Genomic DNA, 14,488 nt, shown 5'->3' on the forward strand with positions numbered 1-14,488 from the left:
GAAGTACTATTACCCTGCGTAGAGATTTATGTTAAATTGTGTAGGAAAAAAGCTGTAGAAGCAGTACATATTAAAGAATTAATCTGACAACGGTATATGCATAATAAACACAATTAAAAAAAAAAAACATACTGAAGACAGAAGAATCCGCACATGACATCTCCCAACACCATGACTTTTTGCCAAAACTGGGGTCAAAAAAACCCAACCAACAAACCCCAAACAATCCTTTTTGAACTTAATACTACTTTCATGTTTGCTAAATTCAAGTCAGAGCTTGAAAGTAATCTTGTTTAGCAAGACTAGGCTTTTTAGTGACTTAAAGCATTAATTTAAAACCTCATTTGCTCAACTGACCACACCGACAAGCAGAAGAAATGGAATCCAGTTAATCATTTTAAGCAGCACTTAAATAATTAAGAAAACATTTTCAACAAAATTTCATTCCTTCTCTATGTAAATATGATTCTGAGATCTTCAAGTGTTACACAAGAGGGACAAGGAAGTTTAACTGTAACAGTACACAAACTGATAGCTAAGGGAGAAGCCAGTCAATTAACCAGAAATGACTGAATCTTGGGGGGGGGGGGGGGGGGGGGGGGAAGAGAGAATAAACATCTGTTTAAAGAAAACAAGATCAACTACAATGAAACAGGATAAAACCATACTGGGCAGGCACTGCCAGACCATCACTTCACAAGATTCAACTGCCAAATATATTTTGCCATTTAAGAAGCAGTAAAATAAAACACCAAGAGAAAGACAGCTTTCCATTCTGAAACAGATTTAAGTTAAAACATTTAACACAAACATCAGCCATAGAAGGCATAAAGTACATGCTGTTGAGAGACCACTCGTATCTTTCTATTATTTCAAGACAAAGCTATGACCAGCAAGTAGCCAGAGATAAAAGAGCATACTCATAGGCACCAGAACTGCCAACCCTTGATTTCTGAACAGCGATTTCATTTCCTAATCTGTTGAAAGGGACAGATGAAGGAAGCCAACCAGAAAATAAATACCGTCAAATCAAAACGCGCCTAACAAACTTGCTCATGAAACTCTGAAATGAAACCTTGCTTCAGATTGGTTCTTCCCTATATGTAGGCAGTGGCATGTACCAATGCACAACGCCAAGCTCCACCTCTGCTATGTAAACAATATCCTCAATTTAAAACACCACTTGTGTTTTTGTTAGTCTAATGTAAAGAAATTAAAGGCCCTTTCCAAAATAACTCCAGTGTCTTAACAGAGCCGGAATGAAACTGGAAGCTAAAACTTTGGGCCTACTTTTAAAGGTAAAGGATCTAACATCAATGTTATCATCCTATTTAAAAGTTTTAAAGAAAAAAAGTGTCTCACCAATTCTTCGTAACTTCTATAATGCTCATTTCCTTGCCAATCCAACCTTTTAGGAAGCAACTAGACGGAGGAAGAAAAAAAAGAAAACTGAGTGGTTAAAGAGGAAGGAGGAATAGATCGCATTCAAAATGATGCGTGTTGAAGAGAAAAAGTTGAGACAGTATAGTGGAAGAAACGTGAATGACTTGTAAAGTAAAGGAAACTTTTGACTACAACAAGGGAGATGATTTCATCAGAGCCCACACAGACCTGGTGCTGCTCCAGCTCCTGCACCAGCACCTGCAGAGAAAAGGGAAAAAATACAGAGTTAGGGACGAGCAAGCCTGCAGCTTCTCAAGAGGCTGCTGCCGCAAAAGGGCTCAGGCGAGGGAGGGGGAGCGGGGGGGACCGGCTGTTCACACCTCCCCTTCAATCCTCTTTGCGGCGAGGCGGTGCGCCCAGGTGAGCGTGCGGCGCCCCGGTACTCACCTTCAGCGCTCTCCTGCAGGGCCCGGTGGTCAGGAACCGAGCTATGAGGAAGTAGAGCTCTGCAAGAGACACGGGGAGAGACGGGGGATGAGTCCGGGGCTGGCTAGGGCGGGGGAGGGAGCGGGGGGGGGGGGGAGCCCCGGGGTGACTGTAATTCATCACCACGGTCAGGAAGATGGCGGCAGGGAGCGGCGGCGGCACCGGCAGCAGCTCTCGCCCTGGCCCGCGGCCGCCCGCGCCCCGGCAGTTTTACCTGATTCAATGAGCGGCAGGGACACGCCGCCGCCGCCGGAGTTGGAAGAGGCCGGGGGCTCAGCCATGGCGGCCCGGGCCCGGCGGCTGCCGCTCGCTCCCTCGCAACCTCCCTCGCTCGCTCTGACGGCACAATCGCTGCTGGCGGCGGCCGTTGCTGCCCAGGCAGGGATTAGGGCTCAGGCAGCGGCTGGGGCGGGCAGGGCCCGGCTCGGCATAGCCCTGTCAGCGCCGCCCCTCCCCCACCGCCAACCGCCAGCCAACCGCCCCCCCCTCTCCTCTCCCTCTCCTCCCTCCGCGCGCGGGAGCGAGCCGCCCCCGCCCCCCGCCGGGCTCGTGCTCGCGCTCCGGCTCCCCTCCCCCGCGCTGGCGCTAGCGCAGCCTCAGCGCCGCCACTACCGCTGCCGCGCGACTGTGCGCAGCACTGCCGCTGCCACCTGCGCCGGGCACGCCCCGGGGAGGGCGGGGGGGGGGGGGGGGGAAGTAGTTCCCGTCCCGGGTGCGCCGGCACCGGGGGGCGCCGGAGTGGGGGGGAGGGGGACGACACGGGCAGATTGCGAGTGTGGCCGCGGATGATACGGGGGGACGGCGGCGGGGCGGGCGGAGGAGGCGGCCGCCGCCGGTGAGGGGAACGAAGGGCCGCGGCGCGGAAGGATTGCGGGAGGAAGGCGGTGGTGACGGGCCGCTGGTGGGCGGGGCCGCTGGTGGGCGGGGCCCCTCGCTGAGGTGGAGGGAGGCGTCACGGGGCGCGTGCGGCGCGGCCGTTGGTGTGCTGTTGAGGGCCGGGAGCGCGCGGGCTCCGCAGCTGCCGCCGGTCGCCCCGGAGCTCGGCGGCGCGGCCTCCGCCCCGATCCGCTTCGGCCAGGCCAGGCCAGGCCAGGCCTCCAGTCCCGCGGCCCTCATGGCGGCCTGGTGCCTTCAGGCCGGGACCGGCGGGGACCGCCCGCAGCCAGGCGCCGAGAACCGGCCGCGGGGCTGGCGGTTCCCCGGGGTGATGCGGGGGATGGGGGCGAGTTCGGCGCCGGGTGCTGCCGGGCTCAGACCTTCGTCTCAAAGCACGTTGGCTCGCACGTTCCGCGGCCTGCCGGGGGCCGGCGGAGGGCTGGGACAGGCGGTGCGCCTCCCGAGCTGGCGGAGCTCGGGAACGGCTCGGGCAGCAGCTCAAGCGTCGTTGGTAACCACCGCATCAGCTAATACGTCTTTTGGCTCCGGTTGCCACATCAGGCGGATCTCCTAACTCCAGATCTGTCGGTCTCCCCCCCGTGCCACCGAGGCTCCTGGGGTGTGTTGCTTGGGCAGCTTGGCCACCCCAGAGCTTGGTTTAGGGAGCAGTGTTTCCCGCCCCCGTTGAGAAAGGCATCACTTCACTGGCATTGCCTTTCCAAAAGCGGCAGCTTTGCCCCAGTGCCCCACGCTGCCTCTCTGCAAACAGCTGCCAGCACCACCTCCCGCACCCTGACTCTAGGAGCCTCTTTATGGGGGATTTTCGGTTTGTCTGTTTGTTTTTCCCCTTCTTCCAGTTGTGCCTTAACTCTGCCCAGCATGAATTCTAATGTGAGCTTAGAAACAGCTATAATAGTGCTGTATTTTAAATGAGCTGTTCCTTTCTTTTTCCATGCCCCACCTGTGGTGGCTTGGTATACATCTTTAGAACCTTTGAAGTAAAATATTTTTACATATCATTGTAGAAATACATGTGTACTTTATTAATCTCACTACCTCAGATGTGCTCTCAGCTTTTGACAAAGATTTTTTGTACACCTGAGGCACAGGCCCAGCAGCAGGCAGCTTCTCCAGACTGCTTGTCATGGTTTGGGGAAGCCTCGTTTCCCTCCTCCTCCTCACCACCTCCTGCCTAACCTAGTTACTGCTCCCATGTCACAGTTCAGGTTCAAGAAAAAAATTAGGTAACCTGTCCATTAAAAAAATCTCTCTTTAGAAGAGATCCATGGTTTTCTGCTTCCTGCATTGTTGCAAGCTTCAGCCACATCATTCTTAAAGACCACCTGTGTTCTTCCAGATTTCATTGCCAAACAAATCAGCATTCATTAGCTAAACATAGGTACACTTGAGCATTCTGGCTTGTTTATGTTTTAGAGAGCTGTGATCTAGTTGACACTAGAAAATGAATTCCAGAATGGTGCAGCATGAACACGTATGGAACAGCGCTCTCTTAACCAGAACAACTAGTAGCAGCATACTAATGATTGAGTAATTTCAAAGAAACATGTTTTGTTCTCTTCATGTTGTATTTTGAAATGGATGGTTCACTGTTATGTATGTGTTCCGTAGTGCTGTATGCAAATTTGCATTAGCTGTCACTCTATTCCTTAGTTGCACAGAGCAAATGTACCTGGTATTGTACAGGAAAGAATGCTTTTTCTGAAGCACACCCATGGAAATTCTCATCAGACAAATTTAAATGCCTTCCACGCAATCCTCCACAGGCAGAATGGACAGCTAGTGCCAATATATACAATTCCTCATTTTCCCAGTAGCCAAAGTGGTGTTTTTTTCCACGTTGGCATTTCATGCTATGTGGAGAAGGGCAATAGTATCCATCTACTGCAGAATCAATCAAAATTCATAATCGATTCACCTATACGTATTTACTAGGCATACTTTACTTAACTAGGAAAGCCTACTTCTTTCTTTACTGCATCAAGCAGGCTGTGCTGCTCAGAACAGATCTAGGGCTCCTGTGCTCCTGATGCAACTACCTCTGCCCTTTCCTTCTGCCAGCATGAAAATTCCTCTGTCTGGAATCAGCTGTCACTGATTTACCCTTCCTGAGTCACTTCCATAATAAAGAAAGAAATAACTTTTTGTCCCCAAGAGTAATACTAGGGATCAGTTACAATAAATTACAATAGTGGATAAGAGATGTTAGATGTTGAAAGTCAACAGGATCTCAACATCAGAGACTCAAAACACATGAGAAGTAGGCATTCAGTAAAAGGAGGTAAGAGAAGTTATTTTGGGGTATTTACCTGCAAGTTTGATATTTAACTGGTGATTTGGACTTGCTAAAAACAGAAAGTAAAGAATGTCAGGTAGCTACGTCACACTACTACTAAATTAAACCAACAAATAAGGTAACTGGAGGGGGGGGGGAGACAGAGGGGTTAGAAGAAGTGCCATATATATTTACAATTTTGGAACATCCAAGAACTTGAAGCCAAAGCCACTGCCCATGTCAGGGGGTACTCTGCTAGGAACACAGCTGTAGTGGAAATGGGCTAGAAGCACATTGTGGTCCAGTGTTGGAGGGCATCCTATATACCAGCTAAAGAAAAGTTAAACATTGCTGGAATACTGAGGAGGTAAAAATGGTAAAATGCTTTCTCAAATGAAAGCATTGTTTAAGAAAAGAAGTTAGAGGTGAAACTAAAGTGTCTTTTAGAAATAACTATGACAATTTGAAAAAGGCACCAAAAATGCACAGGAAGGAGATACTGTGCTTGCAGGTGTTACTGAAGAGCATAAACAAGTTCTCTGTTGGGGGGGGGGGGGGGGGATGAGGAGAGAAACAAAGAACGAGCATTACTTTTTGATCTTGACTCCTCCCAAGACAAGGTTGACAGTTATCTGACTGGCATCAAACAGACTGGTAAGATAAAACCATGCTACTACCTGCTGCAATTCAGCAAAATAACCTGAAATGGGGAAAAAACCCACAAAACAACCCCACACTCCATGGCAGAACATAAGTAATGCCCTACTAGATTTGATTTTTTGTTTTAAGGTTAACTAATATATGCTTAATATGCCCCCTTCTGATGAAAGGCTGTTAAATCTTCAACAAGATGGATTTCTCAAATACAGCAAGGAAGAATCAGGACAGATTTGTATTACACAAACTAGCTCTCAGCACAGGTTATGTTTTAATTTGAAACAACGCTGTCAACCTGCAACCTCGTGCAGAGGGTACACTTGCTCACAGCACGGTAAGCTCACCTAACAGCTCATCAGCACCGAAAGGCAATTTTTTTTTCTTGTGTTTCCCTCCCTGCTCCTGCCCAGGCTGTTCCACCTCATCCTCTGCGATGGGTTCCGTTACATACACTCAGCTACCTGGGGAAGTTCACAGCCGAGGTTCATTTTCCCCCCCGACATCCAAAGTTTTACCGATTTTAAGGCAGGATTTGGGGAAATTCCAATACAGTTCCAACACAACAGCAACCCATCTGATCATTTAACATTCAAGAAGATTGCTTTGTGCATCTTCCTTAAAGCAGTTATTTACACATGAGTGCATATGCAAACTCTCAGATGCCGAACAGATGAAAATATCTGATGCTTACTAATTATTGACTTTTTTTTTTTATGGTCACAGAAGCAGCACTAGTCTATCAGCTTTCAAACTGGGAGTCCAGATTAAGACTGCAACTAGTTTTCTACTTGCTACTCACTCCCTGCATTACCACCTCTCTCTTGAAAAGTACATTTTTAACAATATTAGGAACATGGTTAAGAATCAAAAACTACACCACTTAGATTGTGAGTTATCACAGTCAATGCAGGAGCTACAGAAACATCCTTTCATAACCAAGATTTATTTGGCTTTTGTTTGGTGATCACAGACACTATGAACAAGTTTACATTGTTTTTATTCACACATTGTTTTAAATCTAAAAACTATAATTCTGGTTTTTCTTCTAAGACCATTTCAAATATTTTTTGTTTGATCTTTGTAGACGATCTATCCTTTAAAACTGGATGTGAAGTTCCAGTATCTCGAATACTGACATAACAAGTTACATCTGCCAAGCAGAAACTGTTACTCAGTCAGCATTTAAAGATATAATAAAAGCTTCCAATCTTTCACATCACACCTAGCAAAGTTGTTGGAAAAAATAAAGCTGCAACTACCAAAAATAACTTTTGTCACAGATATACATCACTCAGCAAGAAATCCAACACTAGGGAGCAGTTTTATTGGATAAGCAATTCTACTGATGGTACAACCATAGATAAAGATAAATAACTAAAAATGTTAAGACATTCTCAACATATCGTTACGAATTCCAAAGTCTGATCTGTGTTATGCTTCATTTAATAGGATAGAAAAACTGTCCCTCACAGTCTATGGAACGTGAAGCCTAATCAAGGCTTCGAAGCCCTCTCCTTAATGTAACATGCCATTAATTTCTGGTTTCATAGAAAACAGACAACCAGTACATGATTTTACCACTTAAAAAAAGCATTTACACTTATCTAAATATGTAAAAAAATGGGTTGAGTTGGGATTCTCTCCTTTTTAAAAATGTGTTTTCTAGAACTACTAAAAAACTTGCATTTACAAAATAGTTGATAAAAATATTCCTCTGAATTGTACAAGAAGAAAGGTGTAAGGACCACCAATTAAAGACTTGGTACCAGATGTTACTCAGACTTAGCTTCTTTCTCTACTGCTGCGTCAGATGCTGGGGTCTGAAAAGGAGAGAAAAGAAAACAGAACACTTCAGTGCAGAAAGTTTCTAAGTGACTCAGCCTCTTTATTTGTAGTATTTTTAATGCACAAGTTTGCTAACTTGACATACAGAACAACCATGACTTGTTTCTACACACCGTGCTTTACAGTCATTTTTAATAAATTGGTGTCATGATCTGCTTATTTCTCTTGGATAATGACCTACTAAAACCCAGCTGTCTTGAAAAAGCTTCTATCTCCTCAGACGCATCTGTATGAATTTCAGAATGTTGCTGTTGTTACTACTCAATATACACTGCAAAGCATTATTTTTTTTTTTTTTAAGAACAATGCCTATTTCAATAATTACTGCCTTTATGACAGGAAAAGGGAGCTTTTTAACCTACTAAGCTGAAATCACTGCATATAGGGTGTTTAGAAAAGACACTGTAGATACACTTAATGCATTTCAACTTCAGTGCAGCACTGTTAACATATTCTCAAATCTTACCATATTTTAAAGTAACTAAGACTTAGAAACACAGTACTGCATTAAATTAAACCTAATTTTTTAAAAATACATTCAGTAAAACTGAACTGCAGCAGGAGAGCTATACTGTTTTCAAGTCAAGTCTCTATATGCTGTACCTCAACTTCAGAACTAGCTCATACAAACTTAATTGATTAAAATCACTTCTCCATTTGGATCAGAAAACTCACTGCATTTGCTATGTAGGTTAAAAAAAGGAATATAATGTATGTATTAACATAAAAATTTTACTTAATTATTCGAAAGCTTTGCAGCAGCACCAGCAGAATAGATTGTTTAATCACAGCAGTACCCAAACAAGAACCCTAACACCCGTTCAGACTTTACTGCCACCTGGGGGAAGCTTTTGAAGGATGAAGGTAGGAAGCCATTTCCATTTGCAGGCGTTAAGACTCGGTGATTGGCACCAGAAGCCGTCACTGGCCTTTCACCACGTCGTGGATTACCAATAGCATCGCTGACACTATCATCCCGATTGAAAACAGTAACATCCAACAAGACAGACTATGCCTCTGCCTCTTCTAGGCTTAGGAATGATATTAAGCCCACAATTTTGGCTGGTGTGACCAACGTGAGACCAGCATGAAGATGTGCCACAGAAGTCATCATCCACTCCTCGTAAATTTACATTATCTCTGCACTAGTGTACTAAATAGAACCCAGTTGAGAAATATTGCGAAACTTAACTTTCACTGATATTGCTGAAATACTACATGCACAAAATTAAAAGACCAAATTATGCGATAAAAAGTTAAGAAACTGACAGAAAGTTAAGGCAACTAAAGAACTCCTAGTTATAGCGCAACTTTTTCCGCAAAGATCACACTGTAACCTTGCAAATGAAAAACCGTTATGACAAAGTTGTCTTGTACACTCAAGTACCATCCTGTACATTCCTCACCCACCAAAACCCATCATCTACCTAAAACCAAACACTCTTTTCCTCTACTTGAGGATCTATCTCTCCACACTGATAGATCAGTGTGATAGAACTCAGACAGACTTTTTTTCTATCTTAAAAAAATAAGTTTTCCATGCAACAACCAGACAGGAAGCATGAATCACATATTTAAATTAAAAAAGTCATCTGACTATCTGATCAGCAAACTCCACTGAACTAATTAAAATGAGCGAGGCATTCAATATTGCAAAAACCCAAGTCTAAGTCTGGACCTGTTACCACATTAAAACTTATGTTTCATCCAGTTGTTAACAGCTGACCTAGTAAGAGGCACTGCTTCTCCCTACCGATCTTGTCCCAAATTTAGAACTAAATTATGTCCACGCTCCAGAAAAGGAATACAGTGTGGAGAATGTTTTAAGTCAGATGGTCAGTCACTCAAAAAACTTCAGCAATACGGTGATTTTAGCACAGTAGGGCAGTCAAGACTGATTTGGCACATTCATTTCATCAGTACAACTATTAGTAGTTCCTGCACTTTCTCTTCCATCCCTGCACCAGCCTGTCCCTTCCACCAGCACTGTCTGTATCTATGACTCCTATAAGTGTTATCTCAACTTTGGTTAAACCATTTCAACTTTGGGTTTTCAGTGAAAACTGTTTCCAGTCCCATGAAAATTATTATTGCATTTGTCAAAAAAACTTTTGTAGCAAGAAGGAACCTCTTTTCCAGTAACAGCAAAGGCAGATGCAAACGCAACCCAACCCCTCCAAAGACAGACACACTTCCCCACACACACAGAGCGGTAACCCCTCTGTACACCCTCTACGTATTATATTTGCCAAGACCTACCCACAGGAAAAATAGCCCCTTTCTGAAGGCCATTATCCTGTATCAGAACTTTGGTAAAATTCTCACCTTCTCCCTTAATTTCAGTTACTACTTCACTGCAACTCTTTTTGGGGCAACTAGAATATCCCAGGTATATCTACTAATGTTTCAATAGCCTACATCTTTCTTTTAGCAGAAAAAAATTCTACTCTAAGAACTGCTAATGTTTCTGATAAATGTTTGGATTATCCAGAACAGTAAATTATCTAGCTGCTTTGTCCCAAAGAATACAGACAACTTTACCTCCTCACTTTTAGCTTCCCCATTTTCTGCAGGCATGTTGTCCTTTGTCTGTTCCTGGCTCGTCTCTTCTGTCTGTTTTCCTTTAGGCCCCTTCTTCCCCTTTGATTGAGTTTTCTTGTCCTCAGATTTATCCTACAATGACATTAAATTCTAGTAAGTAAATTCCTATGACCTACTAGGCAAACTTTGAAAATAATCTAAAACACAGAAACCCAAGATGGACTTGCTAAACAGCAAAAGCTACTACCAACAACCAATGAGCTAATACATAGTTCAACTGCCAAAAAAGTTTTCCAAACTATACATAGACAAACAATCACAGCTTCAGATACTCAGTAAAACCAGAGAATCAAAGTGGGATGAGAAGATAACTAGATTCCAATAGCTAGACAGAGCAATTTGTAATATATGATTTAACCTTGTGGAGCATATAAAAAAATAGCAATGCTGTCCTTCCACTTTGTAAATACAAGACATTTCAAACTCTTTCTTCCTCTTACACTTGTAGGTGGGAATTTCAGCAACTTTAGCCTAAATAAATACATCACCTGAAGTATCATTTTCGGTGCTCCTTTGCTAGTATCTCAGTCACATCCTCTGTACCTCCATGGCTGCTGATAAATGGGTAGGGAAGAAGTATTTGTTCAAGAGCTACTTTCACATAAATATGTAATACATCTTCCCAGGCATTCCTTACAGCAACCAAAGGCTACAAAGTTTGCCTGTCCTCCAACTGATCCCCCTACTTACAAAATATTTCTTTCAATTCAGAATTACATAAATGCACCGGTTTTGACACCATCTGTGAAAAATTACTTAATAATACTAAGAAAAACTTTCAGTAGTGACAAACTGTAACACTTTTTATGGGTAGGTACAATGTGATTAAGAGACAAGAGAACATAAAGCATTTATACCTCTAAGCAGAAGAGCACTACACTGATAAGCCTTAAAACGTGTTTAATCTCATTAAAAATATTGTGTGCATTTTGTAAGTATGTTCTTCAAGTTATGTCCTAATTTGTTGTCTCTGACCTAAAATTCACTCCAAGAAACAAAGTTCTCATTTTTGCATATTTTAAGTACTGTAGAAATGCGTACCTCAGATTACTATTGGAAACCATTTGGTCAAAGTATTCCATACTATCTTTACTCCAAGCATTCTTCCTTACAAAACACCATGCAACTTTCTTACTTCACACATGCAACTTTTTAATAGCTACCTGAATACATTTTCTATTTTACATGAATGTTAATGTAAAATACTATCTCCATGAAAATACAGTTTTGCCAACCAATTGCAACTATTGAGCAGAAGTTCTAAGTGTTTTAAGCCACTGGATACAAACACGCATTAAGTTACATTATGTATACAAGAGATGCAAGGTAAAAAAAAAAAAAAGCAATGCTGAAGCATCTTATGTCAGGTATTAAGTCTCCAATGCCTACAAAACTTCAGAAATTTTTTGCTCCTATTTTTAGAATAGATAATTCTTTAAATCCTCAAGCACAGAGAAAACAGTTGAAACATGGTAATGGAAAAAAAATCCATGTAAAAAGTTATAAAGGCTAAACTTAGCATTACAAATTCAGGTAACAGACAACTTCAGAACACGTAGACTTCTGTGTTTAGATTGTTGAAATATATTTTTCTTCATTAATAACTGGGGAAAAAAAAAAAGCACCAACTCCATAATGAGCAAACTTCTCCCAACCAGATAAAATACTGTCAGAGAAGTTTTTAAAAGTTATAAAGTTGATGCAAAGAAACATCTTTTGATGGATCAAATACAGAAAAAAAGATAATTTAAAAAAAAAATCTATCATCATTTAAAGTAGCTAAAATGAGAAAGTACTGAAGCTGGAGTAGTAAAACACAATCAGAACAAAAGAGATTTTTGCATTAACAGTGAAAAAGTTTCCACATGACAAAAGATTTTAGTGACAGCATGAGTTTTAGAACAAAGAGGATCAAATGTAAAACAAGTTATACATCTATTTGAATTGTCATTGGTAATAGCAATTAAAAACAAAAACTGTTCATGTATTCACATTACAGCAGCATTCCATGGGGGCCTTCTAAGACGACAATTGTTCGTGATGTACTTGGTTTACATTAATATGTTCCCACCTATGAACTGTGGAAATGTTTCTTCCTAGAAGTAAAGTAGTTATGGGCAGCAAGTCAGTACTATCATGCGTTATCAGTCAGCATCAACTAGCAGCATTAAGAATTACATGCATCACACACAAACACTGGAAAAAAGACAATCGGAACTGAAGTAAAATTGGAAAGCTTCCCCGAATTCCTTAGGCTTACAACTATGAGAATGGGAATGCACTGATATTCAAACCATTGGAATAAAGGTGCATTAATGGTAAGTAACTGTTCGGTAGGATTAATAAAATGAAAATATCAAAAAGACTGGAAAGCAGAGTTCTATATTAGTGTATCTGAAATGCTGTTAATCCATACATTAAAAAGAAAATCTTATAATCCCAAAGGAACACTTAAAAACACATATACCAATAACCTAACAGATAAGCAGACTTTCACTTCTCCCAAGAAACAAGTAATTCTACATCTCAGTTACTGGCCCAGCAAGGCTATACTGAAAAACTGGAAGATCATACTAAACCATGCTTACTTACACTTACACACAAAGAGCTGAAAGCCAGATTACACGAATTCAAACTCGGATCTTTTTCAGTGGCTAAGTAGTTCATACTTTTTTTTCCTGTCATAACATACTGCTTTAAATTGCGAGCGAGCATATTTTATCCCCTTTTGTTATGGTGATGAAATACAATCCTACGTGCAGTTGCTTCAACATTCAAGTAGTTGTGCTCAGTACCAAACTACCATCTAACACCTACGAGTCAGTGCCTGTGTTTCCAGGCAATACATGGAGTGTTTAACGAGGGCCTACTAAACGGTGGTGGAACACACCTGGAGATACTGGCAGAAGCATCCAAAAATGATACTTCGGCTAAATAAGCATTCCCACAAGGAACACGTGGAGATGATTAAAAGCGTTCAAACGCCCCGCACCGACGACGGGAGGTGGGATGCCACCAGGCATCTCCCCCACCTCCTCTCCCTCCCTCCTTCCATCCTAGTGACTCTCACCTTTGCCGCTAACTTTTTTGGTTTCGGCTCTGCTTTGGCAGGAGCAGGTTTCTGAGAAAAAAGAACAAGTAAAGGAGAGATTCAGCCCTCGGTAACCCCATTTTCGCTACAGGAAACTCCCCCCACACACACATCCCGCCCAGCCCCGCAGGGACCCCCCCTCACCCCCTTTCCCGCTACCCCTACTTACAGCCGACAGCCGCGCCGACCGCCTCTTCGGCTACAGGCAGGGGAAAACAGAGAGACAGAGAGAGAGAGAGAGAGAGAGAGAAACGCCGTGAGGGGGAGGGGCCGGGGGCGAACCACCCCCTACCCCCCCCTCCCCCCCCCTCCCCGGCCCAGCCACTTACCTCCTGGGGGGCCTCCCCGTCCGCCACCGCCACCTGCAACACAAACGGGCCGCGTCAGGCGGCGCAGGCGCCTCGTGGAAGGGGGGAAAGCGGGCGGGGGGGGGGGGGAAAGCGGCGGGGCGGGCGGGCACGTAACGCCGCCGTTCGCCCGCCGTCCCACCCCCCACTCCCCCCCCGCCTCCGCCCGCCCGCCCCTTCCCGCCGCCGCCGCTTTCGGATTTCGAGCCGCGGCGAGACAAGGCGCCCCGCGAGCCCCCGCCGAACCTTCCAGACATCTCCTCCCCCACCCCCACCCCTCCGCCTCTCCCACAGCGGGGTCCCCCCTCAGGGGGTGCGGGGTGGGCTGCCTGGCAAGGGGAAGGCGACGGCCGCCAGTCAGCCCCGGCGGCCGCCGCACCAGTGCCCGCGGAGCGGCCGCTCAGCCTCACAGCCCCCAGACCCCGCGGCGGTCAGACCGCCCGCCCGCCCGCCCGTCGCCGCGGCGGTGGGCCTCCCCCCCGGGCAGCGCCGGTTCACCCGTCGGCGTCTCCGCTGAGCTCCGCTTCACCTTTCTCTTCGGCATTGCGAGGCTGCGCGGCGGCGGCTCCCGGCCGCGACACCCGGAGCTACTGCAGCGGCGGCGGCTCCTCCCGCCCGGCTGCTGGGCGCGCTGGGTGCCTCACGGCCAGCCGCTGCGGCTGCCTGCCAGCCAGCCTCGCTGCGCAGGGAAACCGCCCCCCCCCCCCCATCCATCCCAGCAGCGCCAGCGGCACCGCAACAGGATCCAGCCGGATTGGCGGGGGGGGGCGTGGGGGGAAGGAGGGGGACGCTCCCCGCCCGCCTCAGGGGCCCCTCCGCGGGGCGGGGCGGGCCCGGCTGCCGCCCACCGCCCCGCCCCGCCCCGCCCCGCCCCGCGCCAGGCGGGGCCTGGTGATTGGCCAGCCCTCT

At 45.4% G+C, this 14,488-nt stretch overlaps 2 protein-coding genes across 2 annotated transcripts in view; both read right to left on the minus strand.

Annotated features, from left to right (window-relative positions):
- BRWD1 (bromodomain and WD repeat domain containing 1) overlaps positions 1 to 2,150 on the minus strand; it is a gene marked incomplete at its 5' end in the record, with an annotated part of 62,546 nt that extends 60,396 nt beyond the window's left edge. The window contains 4 exons of the mRNA XM_082489728.1: positions 1,363 to 1,422; positions 1,612 to 1,641; positions 1,831 to 1,889; positions 2,084 to 2,150. Of these exons, the coding sequence (XP_082345854.1) occupies positions 1,363 to 1,422; positions 1,612 to 1,641; positions 1,831 to 1,889; positions 2,084 to 2,150 (216 nt within the window). The remainder of the gene's footprint in view (positions 1 to 1,362; positions 1,423 to 1,611; positions 1,642 to 1,830; positions 1,890 to 2,083) is intronic.
- A 4,475-nt stretch (positions 2,151 to 6,625) lies between these two features.
- Positions 6,626 to 14,249, minus strand: HMGN1 (high mobility group nucleosome binding domain 1). Its single transcript, XM_082497667.1, has 6 exons — positions 14,109 to 14,249; positions 13,562 to 13,594; positions 13,402 to 13,431; positions 13,212 to 13,262; positions 10,082 to 10,213; positions 6,626 to 7,515 (listed from the first exon to the last, which is right to left on the minus strand). Exons 1-6 carry the CDS (start codon positions 14,121 to 14,123, stop codon positions 7,468 to 7,470), a joined length of 309 nt encoding a protein of 102 aa, XP_082353793.1. The 5' UTR covers positions 14,124 to 14,249; the 3' UTR covers positions 6,626 to 7,467.
- Positions 14,250 to 14,488: the final 239 nt, after the last annotated feature.

The sequence above is a fragment of the Vanellus vanellus genome (assembly GCF_965231255.1).
Source record: "Vanellus vanellus genome assembly, chromosome: 1".
Classification (NCBI taxonomy): Eukaryota; Metazoa; Chordata; class Aves; order Charadriiformes; family Charadriidae; genus Vanellus; species Vanellus vanellus.